This window comes from Pieris rapae, chromosome 5 (genome assembly GCF_905147795.1).
Source record: "Pieris rapae chromosome 5, ilPieRapa1.1, whole genome shotgun sequence".
Taxonomy (NCBI): domain Eukaryota; kingdom Metazoa; phylum Arthropoda; class Insecta; order Lepidoptera; family Pieridae; genus Pieris; species Pieris rapae.
Genome location: NC_059513.1, coordinates 891,973 through 916,527, shown reverse-complemented (window position 1 = coordinate 916,527; position 24,555 = coordinate 891,973). Strand labels below are relative to the sequence as shown.

Below are 24,555 nucleotides of genomic sequence, written 5' to 3'. Positions count from 1 at the left end.
AGTTCTAAGATTGAGAAATACTAAATTAAATCGTTTATTTTTACCTTATAATGAACTAATATTAGAAACAGAAAGGATTTGTATCTTGTGTGTTAATAACGAAAAGTACTAAACTGATTTTAGAAAATAAGTATTCATTTATGAAATATTTTTTTAAATATTCTATAATATTCCCTATGTCTCTCTGTGTCTTGTTTCCCTAAAATACAAGCCTGGACCTCCTAATATAAATAATAATAATAACAAAGTAGTCTTAGTATTACATCCATGTTAATGGGAGTCTGATAATCAGTGATACCGTCCATCGAGACTTATCGCCATAAGGCTCGCAAGTGCGTTGCCAGTCTTAAAAAAACGCTTCTTTTCCCCTCCGTAATGTAAATGTTTAATTGATATTTATAGTTTGCCCATAATTATCAATAAATATGTCTTTATTTGCAGCTCCAACAGATCTGTCACTCAAGACATCGACTACAACTCTCCATTCCACATCCACGCCATCCATAACAGGAACCAGCTCACAAAAATCTCTATTGTCTCACAAACTCTCTGGATCCGAAGTAGGCGCTGTTCGACAATTGATCACCGGATACCGTGAGTCCGCAGCATTCCTCCTCCGATCTGCTGACGAACTGGAAACTCTACTTTTGAACCAGCCCTAGGGAATGTCGAATTACCTCGGATTCAGATTCGGGTACTTTTGAACTTGTCAATTTGACTGCTGACAGGTGCCAGTTTTATATTCTCGAGTTTTAAATTATAGACTAAAAATTCAAAACAAAGACATTTAGAATACTTTGAATTTTTAAATTCGATTTTGGAACACTTGGAAAGATTTGACGGGATTTGTTTAGTAGTATTAAAAGCAAATGTCAATATAGCCTCCTTGGCACAGAACCTCAATTTTCTGGAACTTGACAATTTAGTTTGACATTTGACTCATTAAAGTATTGTATAAATGTTTTCGGTGAAGTACCTCATAAAGTATCTCGTCCTACTCGTGACCTGAAGGTCACAATTAATTGTAATAAGGATTGCTACGCTTTTAAATATTTCAATGCTACCAACCTTGCTACTATCTGAAAGTTTATCAATTTGACTATTAGGATTACGAGTTACAAGGAGCAAAGACAAAAATCACTTTACGCTAAGCCGCTGTAGAACGTATAGTGGAGTCACGTGATCTCTTCTATGTGCGTAGTCACTTACCGCAAAGTATTTTTGTCTATGCAAGTCCATCTGGCGAAGAAGTTGCCATAAAGTGTTGCCATTTAAAACTCGTTTCGAAGAGTACAAAATTATTTTGTGTATATTTAGAATTAAGAAAAAATCAGGGAGTTTTTTAGCGTAAGGAAATTTGGATTTCTTGCCTGGTGCGTTAGTTTAGGATAAATTGGCTGATTACCTCCACTCAAACCTTTCGATACATGGCATAGAGTATAGAAGAGTTTACATATTATGGCATTCTAGGTGTAAGGAGCACGAATTTATTTGTTGTTTTGTATTATATTTATAGTTCTCTAGTTGTATTTATATTCGATTAATATATTCTTATAAGTTTTTCATTTACGGTCAAGATTGCTCCATCCAAAATGTCTTTAGCTCGGCAACACTTATACATGTATTGTTGATTTGTCCACAGACAATATATTTCACGTTCCTTTATTCTACCTACTTACTATAGATATCTGTAGTAATTTTAATGTTGTATGTGACACTATAAAACCTATTGTTCTGTTATATTGAAACAAAAAAAAATTAGGCCCGTAAAGCCCATTCTGTCAAATGCGTCAAACTTCTACCATGTTTGACAGCTGCCAAAACTAAATATAATCGTGTGACATTTTAGGGTTACGGGCCTTCGTTAAAACTTAAATCAAGTGGCTTAATAACTCCATGTTTTATGCGTTAAGTGTTGCCTTGCGTAATTATTTGCTCAGTACTATATTTGTGTATACTTGTTACCATAGACGTGGCCAGGTACTAGATAAGATTAAATTACGGCTTATGGTGTACAAAATAAGTTCCATTTTAAGTATTTTTGTCTTTGGCCTAATTTTTGTTAGTTTGTGTTATTTGTGTTGATATTGGATTTTGAACGTTGGAGCGACTATTTAAGACTCGAATTCTTAAATCAAAGTGATATTCAGACTAACTGGTTAACAGCTCAGGAAAAGTGTATTCAAGTTTCAAAAGAAAAACTGTTTCTAAGTTTTTTCTGAGAGCAGTGTTGGCCTAGTGGCTTCAGTGTACGATTCTCATCCCTGAGGTCGTAGGTTCGATTCCTGGCTGAACATCAATGGACTTTCTATGTGCGCATTTAACATTCGAATGATGATGGAAAACATTCGTGAGGAAATGCTGTCTCACACCAAAAAGATGGCTGATCACCTTCATTCACCACATCAGCTAGATACAAAAATCTGAGGCCCAGACTTAAAATGGTTGTAGCGTCACTGAGTTTTTCTCTAACCTCGAAATCCAATATCGGTTATTTTAAACCAGCCAATGAGGGCAAAGGATATTCAAGAATCTAATTATATTGCTGTCTCGCTCATGCGAAGCAAAATATATACCAATGAATGAGACAGCTATATTATAACTGTTTATATTGTTTTAAGACGTATGTTTTGGCCAGTTCTTTACAATAATATAGGATAATAGATTTTGTTAATTTCTAACACAATATGTACTTAATAGAATAATTCAATTACAAACGCTTTATTACGTTGCTACTGGTTCAAATGGTCAAAGATTTTCATTTGACATATACCACAGAAAATACAGATTACTGAATGTTTATAGATGAGATAGAGAGCACAGTTTATATAAAATAAACACACGGCATGTACAGTTAAACGACTCTGTTGAATGCATAAAGCCTAGGAAAGTAGAAAGAAACTGAGAACTCCTGTCGAATAGAATTATGTACGGTTTGAGGGACAGGTGTTTTAAGATTCAGCAATATATTAGGCCCATAAAGACTGGAAAATGGATGGAAAATTCTGTTTATATGTCAATGAAAATCTAACCTACAAATAATCGTATGATAGTTTCACACTTTGCCAGTTTTCACAATAGCTAAGACGCTTACAGCCAGTTTGAGAAATTGTAAATCCACTTTTGAATATTAAAATTGCCAAAGAGTTGACTTGACGGCCTATCCACGAACGGAAACTACCTACTTTCACTAAATCTAAGTAAACTACTGTTTTGTCTCTTTATGTCACATTGTGTTTGCGCTGTGATGAAAAGAGATGGATGGCAGAACGGAGTTGTTGAATTTTCTGGATTTGTAAAGAAATTTTTACAGAAATATATAGAAATATCTTTTATTTGAAATAGTGAAATTCGATAATTTAATCCATTTTTTTCTTTAATATCTCAATCATTATAGAAGTCTGTCACTCAAACGAGCTGTCATATTTGAAATTGACAATTGACATACTTGACAGTGATTTTATGAAAACAATTCCGATCGTGTATAGACCTTTGTGTGTATGTGGACTTGCTTTTTCGTGTTAATCTTAAGTAGTTTACGTTAATTCCGATAATTTTCGAAAAGTTCGGTGCATAGAGACATGTAGTATTGTAAATTGATTGTAAAAACGATTAGTTATAAAAAAGTTTATAGGTATATTGTTGGCAAAATCGAAAACGACAGTGAAAAGTTAAAATGAATTTGTTAGACATTATATATTAGAGATGTTACATGAGTTATCGATTAGTTTGAGAGTAATAAAAATCATTGTTAATATTACTGAGGTTTAGTTATAATTTTGCAGTTTCAAAATGTGAGTTTTACAATTTTGAAAAGAAAATATTAAATATGCTCGTATAATGATTATTTATTTTATTTTAAAACCTACCGAATTAGAACTCAAATGACGTCCTTATTTATTTAAGTCCAGCTCAGAGGTTCTCTCTCAGAGGACCTCTTACGCCCGAACGCAATAACTTAATTTTGACCATCTAGATGAAAATAAAAAAGAACTAGAAATCCAAATGTTGTAAAAAGTGTGCCAATAAACAATCGACGGATTGTAATAGCCATCTTTCGATACAAGCTATCGTGTCTGTGGATAGACCTTTGTATGAAAATGACAGTTCAACTGTGCCAATATCTTAATTTTTTTACTATTTGTATGACGGGTGAAAAAATGTGCATTTGCAATCCCCCAATTATCTCGGATTACTAATAATAAAATGGCCTTACAATTAATATCTTTAAGCTATAGCGATAGTGATCAGATTGGGACAGTGAGGATTCTAATAATTAGTTTTACAAAACTTATTGATGTGTGTAGTGTCAAATTTTGTTTCGTAGGAGCAAGAAAAGTCCAAAATAGTTTGTTTTTAATATTCTAAATGGCTAGTCGTAGGTGCCTCTGTTGTATCGGCCTTATTTAACACAAATTTATCCATGAACGCATAATGTCGTTTGTCAGACATAAGGTAGTGTGTTGCATTCGTTATAAAGTCCAAATTAGATCTTGATCCGAGGTAGGAGAACATTGCGGGGTACCTTTCTGTGCCGCATCTGAAATTAACAAAGAATAATGAAATGACAATTGACGGCTCCAATATGCTAACATACGATTTTAAAACGAATTGTGACTTTCACCACTCTAAACAAAACTAATCTAATCGTACGACCAACCAGAAGATAAACCACTCTTTATATGGACAACAAACTCCCAAGCGAAATTAGAGAATTACCACTGAATACATTTTAATCAATAAAGCTTTTTATAAATTTGACTTTTAAATGATCTTAATCCTTGGGATTGTTATTCTAATTCAAACAATTTTTTTGACTCAAAACTTGGGGTTAAAAACAGTGGCGGAGAGATTCTTGCCAGTTCTTCTTGTCCGCTCTACAACCTTGTAAATTTAAATTAAGAAATTTATTAATATCCTTACTGTTGAGGTTCGTAAGTATACTTATTTATCTATATGAATAAAGTTATTTTGAGTTTGATATGTACATGTGTTTACTACATTATCTTATTATCCGGATATTTATTAAATTCATTTCCCATACCCTATGATGGAAACACTATCCACCAATGGTATACCAAAAATGTTTTGTGCCAATGGACTTCGTATCCGGCTAATAAATTAATAAATTAAAAAAAAAGTTCTACCAATCCGAAAACCAACTCACCATAAAGTTATAACTATTGCCATTAAAAAAAACTCCCCAAAACCAGGTTATAATGACGTCTAGTAAAAAATAGGAGATTTTATTCGACTTACAACTTTCGAAGACCCCAGGAAGCCAGCCCCCAGAGTATACCATCGCTTACTGCAGGTGCTCCAGTATCACGCTAGAACATTTTTATTATTATTATTCATGCGTTGTTGAAGTTGGAACAGGTCGTGATTTTATTAGAAAAGTTTTGTTTGTTTATTTTGTAATCCTGCAGCTAACACAAAAAAACAATTATACTAAAGATATAGCCAAAGATGCAATACATAATATAGTCAAAATCTGTTAACTTAGAAGTGACTACTCGTCGTAAAAACCGATAGTTGTAACAGACGATGACGTCGTTATTAAATACAAAATTCAGTAGGGACCTTTGATTTTGGTAAATATAACGTACGTACGTAACTCGAAACGCGGCATCCAAAATTAAACTAGCCATTATGATCGTCAACCTTCGCAAGGAGATGGCACTATAAGAAGAAGTTCCATCCCTAAAATGTCAGGTATCCAAAGACGTTTTAATAGTTATATGTCTATGTATTAGCGTGTTGTTCCCACGAGAATGTAAGTGCGTGATTAGTAATTTCACTATGCCTCCTGCTGATATAGGACAATTCTTTGTTTTTAATATATACTTATACTGTATATAGGCTTATCTGCCTGATTGCCTGCCTTATAGGGGTCCCTATATAAAAATATATATATATATATAGAAATCAGAGCCATTTAAACAAATATTTATCTCTATACTAACAGTACAAGGCGCCCTTCTGCCCATTTGGGACAGGCAAATGAAATTATTCGATACGGCCACACCAAATCTCTGCGTTACATTGTTGCATTTGTCTTGGTCCATCAAACGAGCGTGGTACACTTGGAGGGCCATGCCCTTGTTCTCGAATACTCCATCACGCTGAAATGTATTTATTTATTTACATACATCCTTAAAGACTATGCGAAAACGATAATGTTCAGAATAATAAATATTGAACACAAAATATACACAATATCACATATGAAATGTCGATAGTGTTGGAGACAGCATTCAGTAGGCACAACGTCCTCGTTAGTGAGTGTTAGTGAAGATACCGGCAAGAATCTCGAACAAATGTCCATGCCTGCAGAACTAGTTTTTAGGTAGCACTAGGAGGGGTAGAGGTGTAGGGGTTCTTTGGTAAGACAATGCATATAATACTATTATATTACTACTATGTTAGATGTCGTTATTAAAGATAGGTGGACTCTTACTCTTTCTGCGCCCCAACTCGTCACCCAGGCGTCTTCAAAAGGCGGGTACATGGCAATATTTGGAAGATCTACCGCGTGTGTTTTATCTGAAAACCTAATTGACAAACAGAATTTTAAAAAAAACATTATTTGTCTTCAAAGTGTAACAGATTTATTAAGGAAAAAAAACTTGTTACTTTAAATAACTCAATAAAGGAAAAAATCAAATTACTCTCTCATACTAAAATAAATGAATATGGGAGACTATTATGTACATAATTACCCCCACGGGTCCTAAAAATAAACAAAATATAGAAAAATCTGTTGCCTGTAAAGTCGGTTTACTGACGATAGTTGAACGTGACAACGTCATAAGAAAATGCTGATGGAATGGTTGCATTTTTCAAAAGAAATGTTTATTTTTATTTGTTTGATAGATATTTTGTATGGATATAGTGAAGGTGTTAAATGGAAATCACAATTGAATTGATCATAACTTTTATTTGTACCGAGTTTGGCTGCTCGGCCATCAAGTAGAACAGACAGATATCGGTCCAGAACGCGAAGGCCGATTGTGCCTCTTTGTCGCTCGTTCCGCGCTCTCGCTTGCACTTCAAGCATGGAACGGAACGCCTCAGAGCGAGGTAACGCATACGTCATGTTTATTGGTGCATGCAGCCGGCTCCATCGAATTACTAGACGTTATCACGACAGCAGCATATTCAATTCGGATTAGAAGGAAACAACGTTATACCCCAACGGGAAGGTAAAGATTTTTAAGTTCTATGATAAACTCATTATGTACTTGATATTCCTGTCCAACAGCAGCAAGCCGATGTCGAAGTCTGGATTCTTTCTGATGCTCCAATAGGGATGTTTCATTACTTCCTGAATCCTGGCTACCTGACCTCCCCGGTCTATGTAGCGGGAACCGGCTCGGACCTTTAGTCTGCTCACACGGTTTGATCTAGGAAGAAATTTATATTAAGTTACTTTAAAAGGAGATGTCTGCTACCGGTTTAATATAAAAAAAATTATACATAGAATGTATTATTATTTAAATTATAAATATATTAAACACTGCTACAAACTTTTTCGGTCTGGGTAGGTATATATATATATATATGTTGATACTACTGGACATTGGCCTAGCAACTGCTCTCATAATATTTCCAATATGTTCTAATAATGAAAATTAACCTTATTTAGTCATATCATGAAATCCCCTTTTAATTTCTATAAATGAACAACAATGTTTTGCAATTCATGAAATGACCAATATGGTCAAAGACCACGTCAAGTCAACGTCAACCACGGAATAAACCTATAAAAACCGAATTTCACAATGCCATTAAATCTATAATATTATTATTTTTCAATAACTTTTGCAACTCACTTCCATATACAATTGGCTGTTGTTATCACAAGTCGTGGATTGAGCAATGCGCCAGCGCACCAATGTTCTCTTGCTTTTTGGATCGAAACGACATAAGGATAATCTTCTATCATGGCATCTTTACTTGCAATTAAGCGACGATTTCGGACTATAAGGAAATTTTTAATAAGTGTTTTATATATTTGTAAATGTTGTAAAGTGTTTTAGACTTAAATGAGTTTATAATAATTGTATTAAATTAAGATGTTTATGTAAGATCGTTCGGGTTGTGTTTAACCTTGAATTAATTCAATTTCGTTAATGAGTGTTTTAAAACAAAATGGCAGCCAAATTCGGTCAGCCGCCATTTTCTAAGATTCTACTCGAGACATCATTAGTGCGATTTTATTTATCGGAGAGAGAATTGCTCACTATAGGCTCTGAAATGTCTATAGAATATGAAATAAAAAAGTATTGCTTTGAATTTCTAAAAACTTCGAGAAGTTTCCACTAAGGTTTATGTCTCAAGAGAGATTTTTCAATTTCGTGTTTTGATGTTATTTTTAATGGACAAGATTTTAAAAGCCATATCCATATGATTTAGAGGCTATGGAATGTTTACGTTTTTTTATGGAACAGGGGGCAAACGGGCAGGAGGCTCACCTGATGTTATGTGATACCGCCGCCCATGGACACTCTCAATGCCAGAGGGCTCGCGAGGGCGTTGCCAGCCTTTTAAGAATTGGTACGCTCTTTTCTTGAAGGACCCGTCGAATTCGAATTGGTTCGGAAATACTTCAGTTGGCAGCTACAGTAAGGGTATACACTATTTTTTTCATACTCGAGTTGGCTCCCTGTATTGATAGATAATAGAAACGCACAGAGCAGCGTTTAAGATATATGTTCATCTGTGGTCGTGGTACAAAGGTTCAATCCTTTTACGAAAACAACGTATATTTATCGATATAAAGTATAAGTTATTAAAGAAAAAAACCAAATCCATTGTAAATAATATTTTGGATAATTAAAAATACACATTTTCACATTTATTATTTTAATTACCTTTGCCGTGCCTCGCGTTTTTATTTTGTCTTACTTTATTTCTTGTGTTCTTTTTGTTTCTCTTATGTTTGGTGCGTTTTAATCCCGATTTTAAATGTTTATCTACATTATGCCTGTTGCTTTGCGATCTGTGATGACTCTTGTGGTGTTTATGAGTTCTTTGACCAGATTTAGGATGATTGATTTTAGATTGTTTCTTTGGATGTCCGTCCTTGCCTTTAGCTGGACCTGGCTGTTTTGCGTCCTTTGCTACAGTTGTGTTGTCTATTTCAAGAGCAATACCTCTCTTTCTTGCATCAGCGGATCGTTTTTGAATAAAATGAGCGTCGTGTTCATGTAAGATTTTTTTTACTCTCGGTTTGACGCCCACGTTGTTGTCTGGGTTGAAATATGGACTGTCGGGTACATTCTGTTTCACAACGGAAATAGGCGAAAATACTGTATATGATTTCTTCGTTTCTATATTATCACGTCTTTCGACTCCTCGATCTAAATATTTTATTTTAGAGAATTTTTTAGGATTAAAAATCCGTACACCTCTATATATTTTTGGTAGTTTTTTTGTGGAATCGTCGAAATCACAAACAACACAAATTATAAAATATATAAGAAATACAATTGCAGTCTTCATGGCTGGAATAACTAAATTCCAGTTAACTTCTGATATTTTATGATCATTTTATTGTTTTTCTATAGTTGACTGAAATTGAGCGATAACTTTTCCATTTGATATTTCACTTTACCACTGAAACCTCCATATGTGCTCTTCATGACTTTGTACGTGCATCTTTAAAATCATTGCCTTTTTTCGAGTATGAATACATTAAGTATGTTATTATTTTAATATTAACACACTACCTTTGACTGAATGATTCCTACTCTTAATTGTTCTATTTATCTCTTATCTACTATTTTCCAATCATTCGCCGCTATCTCTTTTATTTTATCTTCCCAGGATTCTGGTGCGCATCCATTCTCTTTTCTTCCCATTAAGGTATTTCAAGTAACCTTTTTGACCCATCTAAAATCACTAAAGCGGGCACTTCCACTTTACCTTTATTGAGGGTGTTACCGTGTTACGTCTGTTATTTTTGTAAAATTGTTTTTTTTAAATTTTCAACCAAAGATTAGAAAGTTCGTTTGTCATCAATATGATAGACAATTATGAATGTATCGATGACTGTTCTTTCTACACTTATCTTAAAGTTGAATATCAGAACTTCTTTTAAGGCAATCAAGACTAATTTTAAAACAAATACCGCAAATTAATTAGAAGTAACCTGTCTGTCATTAGTTCCAGGCCCCTTTATCAACAAGATAATTGTTTACTTTATAGTAAGCCTTTTCACACAGCTTATCTTTAATGAAATGTATTAAAAGGCATAAAGAAGATAAAAGAGCCTCTAGGATTTTATTAAAGAAAATAAAATACCCCTTTTCCAAAAAGTAATTAGTAACTTTAAATAGTCTTTCCTTGAATTTATCTTTGAGATTCCCTACATTGCACGAATAGCTCCCTTCTGCAGGATGAAAATAGTTTCGATACCTGCATTACCACCATGATAAGCCGTACAAATCTGTGAAACATGAAAGTTACTAAAATAAAAAAATCTAGCCGTATCAACATGAGTTAGGTATGGCCAATATTTATAGGTCATTTTCAATCATAAGGTAGCACTGAGATCAATAATTAACCCTTGTGCGATGTGCGTCTCTAATTTTCGGTCGGTGTATTTTTTGTGACTTCCCCGTAATAGCCCAGAACCCCACAAATTCACGCCCATGGTTTTATCCAGATGATTAAACGATATTTGCTTCGTTTATGTCTTTGAATTAAATCACCAATTATATATACGTTATCAATATAAAATAAGGAGTTAAGATAGACTTAAATTATCTCTTCCATAGGAGTATTAAAGTTGTAAAATAAAACATATATTGAATAATATATTATTTAATCTTAAGATTAATCTTTAGGCGCAATTTTCTTAAACGTTGCTAGTTGTAAACCAAGTTGGTGCAGCACTTGTTTTGCGGCTTGGTTCTGGGATTTCGTCAATCGCACAGCGCGTCCACATTCTCGTATGAAGTACTCTAGTTCATTTTCTAGTTGTCCATCACCTGTAAAATAACAAGCATTTTTTGGTACTGCCGAACCGAAAACCGATTGGTGCCCACTTTTCTTGAAGAACACTAAGTCGATTGGTTCGGAAATACTTCAGTGGACACCAGTAGCGTGGCAAAAATTGCCTTAAAACCGTTTAGTTGTGTAACGAGGAACGTCGAGTTTGTTACAGGTGGAATTTCGTATTCTGCCTCGACGTCCGATGATGAAATTCGGCTGAAGGTATTTTAATCTGAACAACAATTTCATACATACAATTAATTAATTAGCTGAAATGATCTATCTCTAAACGGATTTGTCAGACTCTATCGCCCACCAAAGTGGGTACATTGTACCAGGATACTAGAAGCCGACTGAAAGTGATTTCCATTCATGCCAGTGTAATCGTGTGAACTCGATACCTTGTGCCATCCTATTGCTATTTGGCTGCAGACACTTGTTTGCAAGTCTTGCAAGTTGCGATTTTTCTGAAGAAAAGGCTTCGTCGAGGTCAAACAGCTCCAATGGTGGTGGAGGTGGCTCTCGAAACGTTGGAGCGAAAACCTAAAAAATATTCATTTTAAACGTTCTTTCAACACATTAATGTCTTAATAGTTTTGAGGTGCATCGAGATAATAGTTGTGTTTCGTACATAAGCTGAATTAGTAAAATATATTTCTTTGAATAAGTAATGTCAAGATTATGCGCTTACAGCTAATTGTAAAGGTGGAAATGGCGTTTCAAACTGCGGTGCGATCAGCCGAAGTGGTTCATGTTTTACTCCTAACTCCTCATATAGTCCTAATACTTCGGGTACTGGAATATGGAATTAAAAATTAATAAACTAATTAACATGTTAAATATATATATGTCGCAGTCAACTAGCTTAATTAACCGTTCAATTAACAGCCTAGGCTTTTAACTAAACGGCTCCATATAACTAGCGGCCTGAAAGATAATCAGCCGATAATATCCACCAGATAATTAAAAATAAACTGGCTGGCTAATGCTTAGGCCATTGGTACGAAAGAGTCATTATTTGGCAGAAATAAAAAAGATGAAACATACACCATCAAAATTGTGGTTTGCCGACGCCATATTGACAGTTTGAAGAGTTTCGTTTCGAGTTTGAGAGTGGCAGAATGTGTCTAAATTAACAATCAATCTGTTTGATAAACTGGCTGAACATCCTTCAGGGGGCTAGTTTAACTAAACCGCGCCGTTTAGTATTTAGTTATTGGCTAGGCTGTTAACTTAATCTATTCATCAATTCACTAGAAAATACATACATATATATATATATGTTAAATAAAAACAATGGCCCGGTCTTAAGATACTTCATTTTTTTGTAACCGAGAACTGCACCTTGTCATAAAACAGTAAACATATATTCTCCTATTAATCTAACCACTTACAATGCGAGAGATTGAGAGAAAATAGTCTCCATGTGAAGAGGGCGTGAGGATGAAGCGGCGTTAACCTTGGTGGTGGGGAACTCGCTGGCTCCGGCAGAAGCAAAGTACTAAGCCATAGTACATCACCCAAGGTACGGTATTCGTTTACCTGCAAAAAATCTATGTACATGTAAAAACAAGATTCTTAAATGATTATGGCATACGTAGTACTTTCAATCACCTCTGCAATTTTAATTATCTTATGCATTTCTTAGCACCGTCTAGTGGCATTTCATAGCTAAAAAAGTTTCCCCTAAATCCCTTTCAATCTCTCTTACTCATAATTTCTCAGATCGCTATCTTTTCAAAAACTTGCTTATCATTTATAATCTATCTATGAAATTTAGACTGTAAGAATTCTGTTATCATTAGTTATCAACTTAAATTAAAGCAGATTTCATTCTTAATTTTGTGTGTCCCTAAAAGTTTTCATTTATTGTAATGTTGCTTTTTTAATTTATAAAATAAATTGTATTAAGTCTGGCTTCGATTGCAAGGCAATATTTATTGCACAAAAAATCAAAATAGATGATATAAGTAACAAAAATAAATAATTTTATTATTTTTTGTAAATTTATCCGTCAAAATTACGTTTAAATAAACAAATCTCCTGGTATGAATTGTGATTATTGACACCATACTCGGAGAGCATAAATTCATAAGAGATTCTTACATCAGGATCATCCACATCGACTGGGTTGAGATGCAAGTCAGTCACTCCTCCGAGATAGTTGAACATTAACTCACGTATGAGATCGTTACATTCACAGTCCAAATACTGATCCGTAAAGAAATGACCTGAACCCATCACGAAGAGCTTACCTGTAAAATACAGGTTTATTCTTATTCAAATATACACGATGACAAAAAAACTTCAAATTATAATCTACTAGCGACCCGCCCCGGCTTCGCACGGGTGCAATGCTGATACTAAATACACTACAGAAAATCTGTGAACGTTGTATATAAAAATGTGGGTTATCCATAAGAGATAGACATATACCATCATGGACTTTTCTGTAGACCTTTTCAATGTGTACAATACTTAGTACATTATTTTGATAAAACTCGTTGGGTTCAGCCTGCGTTTGCAATGTAAGCGGAAAAAATGTAATTATTTACGACATCACATTAGAAACCTCAAAAATAACAGTACTTCTCCACTATTTAATGGATGTTATTATACATATAAACCTTCCTCTTGAAGCACTCTATCTATTAAAAAAACCGCATGAAAATCCGTTGCGTAGTTTCAAAGATTTAAGCATACAAAGGGATATAGGGAGAGGGAAAGCGACTTTGTTTTATAATATGTAGTGATGATGATGAAGACAATTTTCCGCAGCTCTTTCTGAGCTGCAAGAAGATTGATTTGCGTTTGGAATTAATTATAAATGCGAACAGTTCTCTTTATTGCCGAGAGTCAATCAACGTATAACTTGGAAAATTATTTACGTATTTGTATCAGTGGAAAGGATATAAATACCGATGAATTAGTTTCCCAAATTCCAGCTCAAATGTCTCATTGATTACGGTGTATTTAAATTTCGTAGTTAACATTTTCAAATTTAACGATTTAACCAGTCCCTTAACAAGGGACTGTTTAGGCTGTTTCATTAGTCACCCACGTAGTCCTGTAATGGGTGGCTGTGGCTAAGCTCCGTCATGCCAGCCTTCCACTGCGAGCGAAACGGACCCCTTTACGGACCCAGCTACACTCATAACGATGACTTTCTTGCATGTGCTTCCACCAAAACTGAGGCAACAACTATTATCATTTCAAACTCCATTCCGCCAGTCAAATATATTTCGGTCAACACTTACGCACTGGAAGGCGGGCATGAAGCTTGCGAAGTGCCCAGGAATTTTCTAGAGCTAGGCTGGCTTAATTAGTTCCACTTACCAACTACGGTCCAAATAGGCGCCTAAGTGCGGATACTGAGTCTACGCATGCTGTAATTTCATACGAAGTTTATCCATATGCAGTTCCAACACCTAACTGTATCCCCACGCTTTTGTCATTCTACATTTGGTGTAGCAAACTTCCATATCCTCAAGTAACAAATAAATGAATACCTCCTGTCTTCTCCGAAGTGTATAAAGCTGCAACCGGTCTTTTGACAGGATAGCATACATCACTGCTGGATAGAATCGCTACAGCTGGCTTTTTAACTGTAAGCGTTGCACCATATGGGTAAATGAAGTTTGGTGCTGGGGGATCTTCACTGGAAAATTTCATTTGTGATATAAGCGAGCGATATGAAAAGGAGGATGAGATGAGAAGAATACGATAACATACACACTGATGTCATATGACATATATATATATATGTCAGACAATTGTACATAGATCCAGATTAATATACTAGGCAAGTATGAATTGTAAGCGGGGCTGCCAGACTAGTTCATACGTTCTTGGACTCAGATACACGACTTTCAAGGAAAGCTGTGGTTGGAACCTTGTCATTAATTTAATAATACTTACAGAAAATCATCTGATTCACTTGTGTAGTTTGGCATTTTCATAATGAATTTGGTAATTGCTCGGTTTAGAATACCGTTTGAGATATGACATTCCTTTGGGTGGTAGAACTTGTGGTACTTCGCCCGAACCACACAATCTGGAAGTTTTATATGTTCTAGTATATAATATAACATATTGTATGTTGTTAAATAAATAAACGACTTTTAAATAATAATTTCTAGTGTAACCTTATTTTCTTTTTTATTTTAAACACTTGACATTTACGATACGCAGTGTGCGGTAAGTCCATAAACAGAGAAGGTAAGAAAATCATATACTACTGGTATGCGCAAAGGATCTTCATTAATACCACAATTTATCAGTCTTTATACTTCTTCGATAATAAAACGTATAGTACCATTATTCACAACGATTCCATATTCCTCTAGAAAGAAATTGATATTAGTATTCATTCTTTCTTCTCCTCCATCAGTCATGAGGACTAGCACAGAATCCCCCCTCTCCACGATACTTTTAAGCGCTGCTAACTCATCATCATTGAAGACGTTCTGAGGTCCTGGTACGACAAGTATTTTGACGTCTTGGAGTATTGAAGGCGAAAGTTCTTCACGGTTTCTAAAATTAAGTTATAATGCTTTTGTTTAACTTTTTATGAGGGTAGGCAACATTTGTTGAGTTATGCTGACTCTACCCTAAGATTGAAGGTGAAGCTCGATATAATATGGTTAATCGCGTCATACGAACAGAAACCCTAACATGGCTTATAAAGAAGATTATCATAAAGCAGATGCAGAATTCTAAAGTATCTACTGTGGTGCACAGTTGGAGTTTAAACGCACCACTTTAGTAGACAACGACATATTTACCAGGCTTACATAGCTACTAGGAAGTAGTATATACGTAATTAAGAATTTCCTGCAAAAGTCTACTTACATCATCACCTTCCATGTTGTCTTCAACTTTCGATGCAGCATTTTAAAGTTCTCGTTAATTTTAAACATCTCATTTTTAGACACATCAAATAATATTGTATTTATAATGGACTTCATTTTATTCTTTTAAAATATTTGTCTCGATTGTTGTTGTTGTAATATTCGTTGCTAAGCAACGGGTAACATTTTATCTGTTGTCTGTGGGGAATATTTTTGTATGGCAGCACGACTGTTATCACAGTTGAGTTATGTAGAAATTATATAAAACGTTTACCTAAATATTAAATTTCTATTCCGTTTCCTAAAACGTCCGTGGTCCATTACGAGAGTACATAGTTTCCGATTCCGCCCAAATCGCTAGTATCCAATTTCAACGCGAATTTCACAACGTAATACCGCCGCCAGCGCCCGATGTTTGCAACTGAAACTAACTTTTATCCCGCTAAAGCAAGACCTCGAGCGTCTTAGGAAACAACATACAAATTTTATTTTTCCGTAAAATGTTTAAATAATGTGTTCCGTTTGATGTCCGGGTCCATTATAGGAGACGTGTTTGTTATCTCCTGGTGGCTTGAGAAGAGTTATTTTTGGCAATTCTTTCGATTACCGTCCGATTAGTGACGGACCGTTACAAGAGGTTGCTGCCGATCGCACGACACTCCCTCCCCGCTGAGTACCAATCCCTTCCTTTTTTTTTTTTTTTTTTTATAGAACAGGGGGCTAACGGGCAGGAGGCTCAGCTGATGTTAAGTGATACCGCCGCCCATGGACTCCCTCAATGCCAGAGGGCTCGCGAGTGCGTTGCCGGCCTTTTAAGAATTGGTACGCTCATTTCTTGAAGGACCCTAAGTCGAATTGGTTCGGAAATACTTCAGTAGGCAGCTGGTTCCACAGAGTGGTGGTGCGCGGCAAAAACTGCCTGGAAAAACGCGCAGTTGTGGAACGGTTCCTCTCGGAAGGCAACCGAAACTTATTCATCAAATGAAATCACGGACATTATACAGCATGTAGTTGAAAAACATTTTATGAAATATGCCATGCTGTTCTCTTGATTTTAGTATTGGAAGCACCCACATACTAGGGTGTCCTCTACGCCTACTTACACTAAAATAAAAACCAATATAAATATGAAATAATATATTTATTCACATTTGAATAATTCTGTAACGATTTCAGTATAATTAATTACGCATAAATTGTATTTACATTTATAATAAAATTTACTAAAACATTACGAATATTGCTAGAATCGTATCAGCCAAAATCATACAAGACCGGAAAATAAATTGTACTGTTTTTACAATTAAAATATATCTTCGTAGTCTATTTACTTTCTTTTGTAATCTGTTACATTTTTCAGCCAGTGTTACCCTATTGCGATAAAAAATATTGTGCTAATCTCTACAAAACCCCGTTATTCATAAAAATGCAGTTTGCTACTAAAGTACTGTAAATTCGTCTCTTTAAATCAAATAAGATGTGACTCAAAGAGATGACTTTCATAAAACATATTTTTAATGAAAAAGGGGGTAAATGGTTCTTACAAAGATACAGAATTTGGGTGGTTTAGCACAAATTAAAAGATTCTGTCACAAAAATGCCACGTTTGATATATAATTTACGACTAGCTTAATTCAAAATGGCGGATGAATTCAACGGCGAAGTGTAAACAAACATGTTGTTTCAAAATTAATAACAATCGTTTAAAACCTTTCAGATTTATCAGATTAGCTTTTTTATGACGGAATCTTTAACATCGGATAAAAAATCAAGTGTAGAAAATGTTGTGCTAATAAATAATTAATAAAAGCGGCGGCCCACAGAATATAATTCTCTAAAAAGTTTCACTAAAAATAATTCTGTACATATACTTATATTAAAACTTAGGAATGGTTACCTAGAGAATCTACATCTATTTACATAAGGACTTTGAGCTGCGTTTGAGCTTTCAATGTGGGAGCCGGTGGAACAATACATTATGTAACAAAAATCTTTTACATATATATATCCTAAAAATACTGGTTTACAAATAAATACGGGACGTACTTATTTATAATATGAGTTGATTTAATTCTCAGAAATTACCAAGACATTATATTTGAATATTACCAGGACGTAAGAAGTTGTTGGAGTATTGATTTTATTGTGTGCGTTTTAATTTAGTAAAGAAAAAACATTTGAACACGATTTTTGTTACATATTGTAAAATCGAGAATTTTCCAAATCAAAATTAATTTAAAACGAATGAAACGGATATTTTTTAATCGCCTCATCCCAGCTCCGTAAAATTAGAAATGAATTATTTATATACTTTAGATATGTTTCAACGTCGTAGTCAAAGCCACTTGAATGACAATAAATAAAACATTTGATCGTTAATTTAACAGTCCGATTAAGCTTTCAAAAACGGGTCGTTAACTCCATGAACTTGACTCTAAAAGTTATTTGTAAACTTATTCATACTATTGTCAGTGTTCATATTGCGAGTCTAGAATAAAAATATTTTCAGAGAGTAAGGTAAAAAAATACGAAAGTTAGAAAAACTATTTGCTTACTTTAGGCCAAATTAAGACCTTAAAAATCATAACAGATAAATAATATGAGAGTAGATTTTTTCATTTTTGTTATTTTCTATATTCATTTATAAAATCCCTGAAATTCCTGTGAGTAGAACCAAGCCTGCTTGTAAATTAAATTAATAAATACGCTCAAATGTAGAAAATATAGATTTTCAAACAACTTGTACCGAAATACCAGGTTATCAGAAAAACATAAGAAGTATATGTCCAAAGTAGAGCCCCGGGGAATGCGAGGACCACCACATCAAAATAATACTCAAAAATCGAATCCACGGCAGGATAATGTTTATATACAAATTTCCATGTACCAGGGTAACAGCAGATCATAAGAAGCCCATATCCAATGCGTTGTATAGAGCCGCTATATCCGAGTGTCCGGATATCCGCCAAAACGGATAATTCTTAGCTTTAGCCGCAGCCTCTTCGTCTTGTCCATCTCCTATTACGACATAGGTACACCTCTCTCCAAAACGCTGCTTGATTTTCTCGAAGCATGTTTCCTTGCCTGGAAGAAGTATTGTTTAAATACCAGGAATACATACACGGTCTTAGGTAGAATGTTATATAAAAGTAAAATATAAAAGTGTATATAATAAGTTCAGCTAATACATAGATTTCATCGCGGGCTTTGAGCGCGGCGACCGAATCAAGAAATACCGTAACGAAAATAAACCTAACACGATGACGTAATATAAGTGCGGCCAATACGGGTTAGAGCGGGACAGAACGAATACTGCCTCTCACATCTGTCACGTCTGGCGAGATCGGTGACGTAAATCAGGTGTGTTAGAGAGGGACAAACGGCATATTGCGTATTCACAGTTCTCTGGCGAGATCAGTGACGTAGGGCAGGTGTGTTAGAGAGGGACAGACGGCATATAGCGTATTCACATTTCTCTGACGAGCGGCTGGTGCAGCCGGTACGCGTTAGAGTGAGACCGACTATATAGGCGTATTAGTCTGAGTCTGGTAGAGTGATATATTAAATTAATTTAAAAAAAATACTGTAAAATAATAAATAAATAGAATTGCATTAGTTGATAAAAAATGCTATGCCATAGTGCAATAGACCCCGAGTGCCTCACGTTCATTTTTTTTTAAATACAATTTTGTCCCCACACGAACCGAACCATAAGAACTGAGGTCTAACTTATAAGGAATTAGGATCTTACCTGTTTTGGTAGCAGAATATATATTTTCGATAGGGAATACTCCTCCGAGGCCGAACAGCAACACCTTGGCTAACGCTGGTACTAGCTGCGTTGTCGTCACCAATACATTTACGCAATTTTCTCTGTAATAGAAAAATAATTTTTTTTTAATAAACCAGACTTTTTTTAAATTGCCAACCAAATATAGTTATATTTTTACCCAGAGAGATAACCAAAAACAAATATAATTTTGTTTTAAAAAGAAAAGAATCAATTTAAATAATTTATAAATAACGTTTTGCGATAGTATAAAAATTAAATAACCAACCTAGAATTGATCATATTAAGACACTTGCAGGCCAAAGTCAACCAGTTATCTGTGCCTTGCTCCAGTTCTGCTCGTAATTGTAACCACTGCTCACGTTTCGCTGGTCCAAGTAAGCCGCCCACGCTGAAAACATTAACACGATTATTTATTATAATTCCTGTGTTTTAGTTATAAATTTATATTTTTGGGTAAAAATTTTACGGAACGTCACGGAGATGTGCAGCGTTTTTGTCAAAGAAAAGGGAGAGAGTGATTGAGGCCGATTGAAGGAGAGTGAGAAAGTGAGATCGAGAAAGAATACACGCTATTGGTTGATGTATGTATGTGTCTTGTGCAGTAAACATAGATTTTTTATTTATTTATGTTTTCAATTACATGGAGTGACTGGTCCATGTTCATCTTTTGGGGTTTTTACGTAGGTACTAATCAATTTACAAAGAAGTTTCACTTCTGACATGTGCACTTTATACGCACGCACATTTTTTATTCATAAGTACTCACTAGCACTTATTTAACTAACAACTAAGTAAACTCACAACCCACTAAGCAATACTACTTGTGAATGAGTCACTCAGAAATGTTGGCAGCAAACATTAAAGATGAATGTGAAAGAGAGGCAAGAACTAGTGGTTAATTAATAATTAATTCCTCTGTTTAGTACAAAATAAATAAATCTTACCTATTCCTATAGTTATTGTATGTATCCTTAATTTTTCGGTATCGAAACGCTAACTTTCTCATCCAATCTACTCCGCCTCTTACACCAGGGGCGCATAAGCCTGCATTAGGTGCTGCCCCTGCGTGAAAACCGTCGGATGCGAAATTGTAGGCAGATAAGTCCTGGCCATTATCATCTGCTGCCACAGCGTCTATGTGTTCCTGGTCACAGTCCTGTAATTATATAGAGTAAAATAATTTTCGACTTTGATAAAAAAAACTACATTTATTTATGAAACAGTTTTATTCAACAGAACAGTTAGTTGTTTTTATAATTTATATCATAAATCAACAGACTCACTACAATAATATGAAGCGTAGAATAGAATAAAAATTACCTCAACATCATTGAAGAAGAAATGTGTGTCTGCTAGACTGAAAATCATCTCCTCCATTCTGAAGCCCAGTTGTACTATTTGCTGTGTGTCCTGAAATAATATTTAAATTACACTATATTATTTATTGGTTGTATGCCAATGATGCCTATAAAATTATCAACTCCGTAATTTTCACAAACCAATGAAACATAATGATAAAATAAGAACACTACTTATTACTCCTCACTTCAAAATGAAAAATTACCCATTATTTATCAAAACATTAAACAGAAAATTTTCTTTGGAGGTATCAATGAGGTATAAATGATCATTATTTGAAGTTTACAGAAGGAAATTAACCATAACTGTCAGTTTAAGACATACCTTATTGTACTTTGTAGCATATGTTCCAGTCAGCAGAGAGTGGAATATGATAATTGTCTCATCGAGATCCCAGATAAATACTCTTTCGGTAGTTGGCTCAGGAACATGTTGGGCAGGTGATGATGATGTATTTCTCCTTCCTCGCCCACGAGATCTTGATGCTGTGCTTTCTCTGTAAACATTACAAAAATATATATAAACAACCAAAAATAAGTTTTTTACACTCGTAGCTTGACTACTGCTTACAAAACTTGAAATAAGTTCCAGAAACCCTTAAAGAAATCCTTGTTAAGTAGTTTGCTCAGCTATGGAAGCTATTAGCGCAGATGCCAGTGTGGAAGGTAAAAAAACTATAGAAATTATGCTACTTTATTAGTTATAAAAACTTTTGTAAGAAACATATTAAGAACACAACAGTAAGTTACTACAGATTTAGTAAAAATCTCACCCTGAGTTTTCCCTACACCTTCTACTGGCAGCATGTATTTCATTTTTAATTGGTGATAGAGGTGTGTCATTAATTGATGGAAGCATTGTTGACGGTGAATCTGAAATAATTGTATATTTAATTTTACACTTGTAAGAAATGAGTAGGTACTCAATACTTTCAAAAGAGTTAAATTACTATTAAATTGTATGTTATTCAGTTTATCTTAACACATTCTACCTATTCAGACTACTAGAGATTTAAAGATTGTATTCAAATAAAAAATATCCAATTTCCGAATTAATAAAAAAAGTAGTTGCAACCTATAAAATGAAGTTTCAGACAAGTTTATAGATCTTTGGCATTCTAACCCATGAAATGTTCTACGAAATTTTAACTATATAAATACGCTATTTTTACCACTATCACCATCAGAATCAGGCCAATAATCTGAATCGTCATCATAGCTCACTAAAGGACGGTCAATTTTAAATCTTTTATTTGGGGGATAATCTTCGTTTTCTTTATTCATTTTGGGCTTGTCTTTTAAACGCTATTGGAATTCACTGAGTGGAATGCTTTATTATATTTATTAAAACAGACTCCTATTTCATTTTTATAGCGTATTACAATTTATAAAATTATAAATTTACACTAAAATCTAAATCTGTGACGGACACAAACATCAACAAATAAAAATCATAAGTAAGAAAGTAAATTATAGATTATAATTTATCATTTTAGAAATCAAAAATCAATGTCAAAATAAAACAAGAATAAGTCAATTGTCTGTCCTTTTGGATGTATCATAACACATACACTAGGTGGCGCTTTACACAACTATGGGCCACAGGACACATTACACAACATATTATTATAATATTTCATTTGCAGCTTATGCTTTAAATTACCTTTATTATACGTATTTCTAGCAAAATTATAATATATCTAGTAAAGATATCTGCTGACCTGCTAAAGTACCACCGAGGTGATAAGAAGTGTGTCCTGCGCTACCGCTGCTGCTTGGTGAACTAACGTAGGGTGAATAACTAGGGGTTGCGTAGTAACCGCCATATTGGGCAACGCCGTGATCTGCATAGCCGGTTGCGTAACTTCCGTAGTCCTGTGGTAAAAATATAGAACATACATCACAAAAAAATAAAAATAAATAAACTCTCTCTCCAGATAACCGAACAAGATAATTTACATAGTATTAGCATTGCTATGTTATTGATTTTTTTTTTGGCATTAGTTTTAACTCTATGCCAGTTTTATGATTTAGTTCTGACTAGAAATTAGATAATAATTTTTGGATTTTGTGCTTTTGACGTACTTTTGGGTTGAACAAAGTACTTATATTTTGTAAATAGATATACAAAATAAAAGATATCTTCGAACTAACAATATAATAAATACCTGTTGGGTATTTGAAAATGACTGCGCCAGTCCGCTGTTATACGAAGAATACGCATAGGGGGATGGTTGGGTTCCAAAACCTGCGCTCGGTACTGTACCGACACCGCCCACGCCGTACGCACTCAGGTACGTTGGCGTCCCTTTGCACGACGGCCTGTAAACAAAACATGTCATCATAAGTCATTAAGACTTGTTTAAGGCCCTGTCCCAACACGAATTGCTGTGTCAGTGTCTTGAGGTGGATTCCAAAAATTGGCCGTGTTTAGATTTGTTTTCTTGTGAGTTAAGTTTTTTAAATCGCGTATGGATCTTTCAAAATGGATACATAAACTACTTAACTCCACTCCATATTTTGACCCTATTTAAAGAAGCGATGACAAAGAATGAAAAAAAAACACTGAACTTTTTTGGAGTGTGGCGATAGAATAGGTCCTGAAATTTTTCTCCATGTACGAAATGCTCGTAAAAATCAATCAGCTAATTGTGTGTAACAAATATTTATCAAGTACACCGAATATATATATATGTAAGTATATTATAATTGTACCTATTGTTAGAATTGTGCGCAGTTGGGTAAGCGCCATAGGGCTGGTTGTACAAGGAGGAACTGACGTAGGATGATGCAGCACCTCCACCGCCATATTGTTGCATACTGAGGACAAATAAATAATTAATTAATTGATAAAAAATATTTTATAACTGTGGGGAGCTATATTATTTTAACAAATATAAGGTCACCTGTGATAAAATGTAATTGTGTTGTAAAATTTTTTTTTATAAAAGATTAGGTACGTGGAAATTAACAAATTGTTAGTAAATACGAACTTTTTTTAATACAAAAATCGCCATTTATTTAGCTGTCTGTTACCTTACCGTAGTCTGCATATCGAAGTAGATAAACCCTATAACGCGTTTTCGTGAAATGCGATTTCCGCCTCCCATATTTTTTTGCGAAATTTCTCAAGTTATATTTCTGTAGCGTAAAATGTATAATGATTTCTCAAGTCTATGGACTTGCTTAGCTTTTCGTGCCTTTGCACCTTCAACTAATATAATTAAATTCGTGTTCCAAGTTTTTGGATTACAACGCGATTTCCTATAACGCGGTCCGAGTTATAGGAGGATTACTGTAATATACATAAATAGTACCTTTTATAACCTAATTACAGCTAAAATAATCTAATTAATCTCCTTCATTGGCTTCAGTTCAACGGACCGTTTATTTCGGGTTCCTATAATAATAGTGATTAATAAAATTGTTTCACGCACCATCCGCTAATTTGTTTTTTTCTGCTTATTTTGTATCATCTGCAAAATTTCTGGTATTTTTTTTGTAACATTTGTTTTACCTAAATACCGTAGATATAGTTTGATGTAGTAAACTT

The 24,555-nt window shown here is 34.4% G+C and overlaps 4 protein-coding genes across 10 annotated transcripts in view; 1 reads left to right on the top strand and 3 right to left on the bottom strand.

Moving 5' to 3' along the window:
• Nucleotides 1-3,838, top strand: part of LOC110996789 (nucleolar protein 4) — a 105,099-nt gene extending 101,261 nt beyond the window's left edge. For all 4 annotated transcript variants that reach the window (XM_045628413.1, XM_045628412.1, XM_022264624.2 and 1 more), the window contains one exon: nt 442-3,838. In XM_045628413.1, the coding sequence (XP_045484369.1) occupies nt 442-662 (221 nt within the window). In that variant the 3' untranslated portion in view covers nt 663-3,838. The remainder of the gene's footprint in view (nt 1-441) is intronic.
• Nucleotides 3,839-4,346: 508 nt separating this feature from the next.
• Nucleotides 4,347-7,740, bottom strand: LOC110996794 (transmembrane protease serine 11G-like). The gene is made up of 6 exons (XM_045628351.1): nt 7,640-7,740; nt 7,245-7,406; nt 6,461-6,554; nt 5,967-6,125; nt 5,260-5,330; nt 4,347-4,540 (listed from the first exon to the last, which is right to left on the bottom strand). Exons 2-6 carry the CDS (start codon nt 7,319-7,321, stop codon nt 4,357-4,359), a joined length of 585 nt encoding a protein of 194 aa, XP_045484307.1. The 5' UTR covers nt 7,322-7,406; nt 7,640-7,740; the 3' UTR covers nt 4,347-4,356.
• Nucleotides 7,741-10,842: 3,102 nt separating this feature from the next.
• LOC110996804 (intraflagellar transport protein 52 homolog) lies at nt 10,843-15,968 on the bottom strand. Its single transcript, XM_022264650.2, has 9 exons — nt 15,853-15,968; nt 15,317-15,534; nt 14,920-15,055; nt 14,511-14,659; nt 13,108-13,256; nt 12,396-12,543; nt 11,693-11,796; nt 11,403-11,544; nt 10,843-10,997 (listed from the first exon to the last, which is right to left on the bottom strand). The coding sequence occupies exons 1-9, from the start codon at nt 15,966-15,968 to the stop codon at nt 10,843-10,845; spliced, it is 1,317 nt and encodes a 438-aa protein (XP_022120342.2).
• Nucleotides 15,969-16,973: 1,005 nt separating this feature from the next.
• Nucleotides 16,974-24,555, bottom strand: part of LOC110996799 (developmental protein eyes absent) — a 44,374-nt gene continuing 36,792 nt past the window's right edge. For all 4 annotated transcript variants that reach the window (XM_022264639.2, XM_022264643.2, XM_022264641.2 and 1 more), the window contains 10 exons: nt 23,718-23,822; nt 23,171-23,324; nt 22,724-22,877; nt 21,776-21,875; nt 21,328-21,499; nt 20,965-21,054; nt 20,589-20,800; nt 19,910-20,032; nt 19,603-19,724; nt 16,974-18,935 (listed from right to left, as the gene is read on the bottom strand). In XM_022264639.2, coding sequence (XP_022120331.1) covers nt 18,754-18,935; nt 19,603-19,724; nt 19,910-20,032; nt 20,589-20,800; nt 20,965-21,054; nt 21,328-21,499; nt 21,776-21,875; nt 22,724-22,877; nt 23,171-23,324; nt 23,718-23,822 — 1,414 coding nt within the window. In that variant the 3' untranslated portion in view covers nt 16,974-18,753. The remainder of the gene's footprint in view (nt 18,936-19,602; nt 19,725-19,909; nt 20,033-20,588; nt 20,801-20,964; nt 21,055-21,327; nt 21,500-21,775; nt 21,876-22,723; nt 22,878-23,170; nt 23,325-23,717; nt 23,823-24,555) is intronic.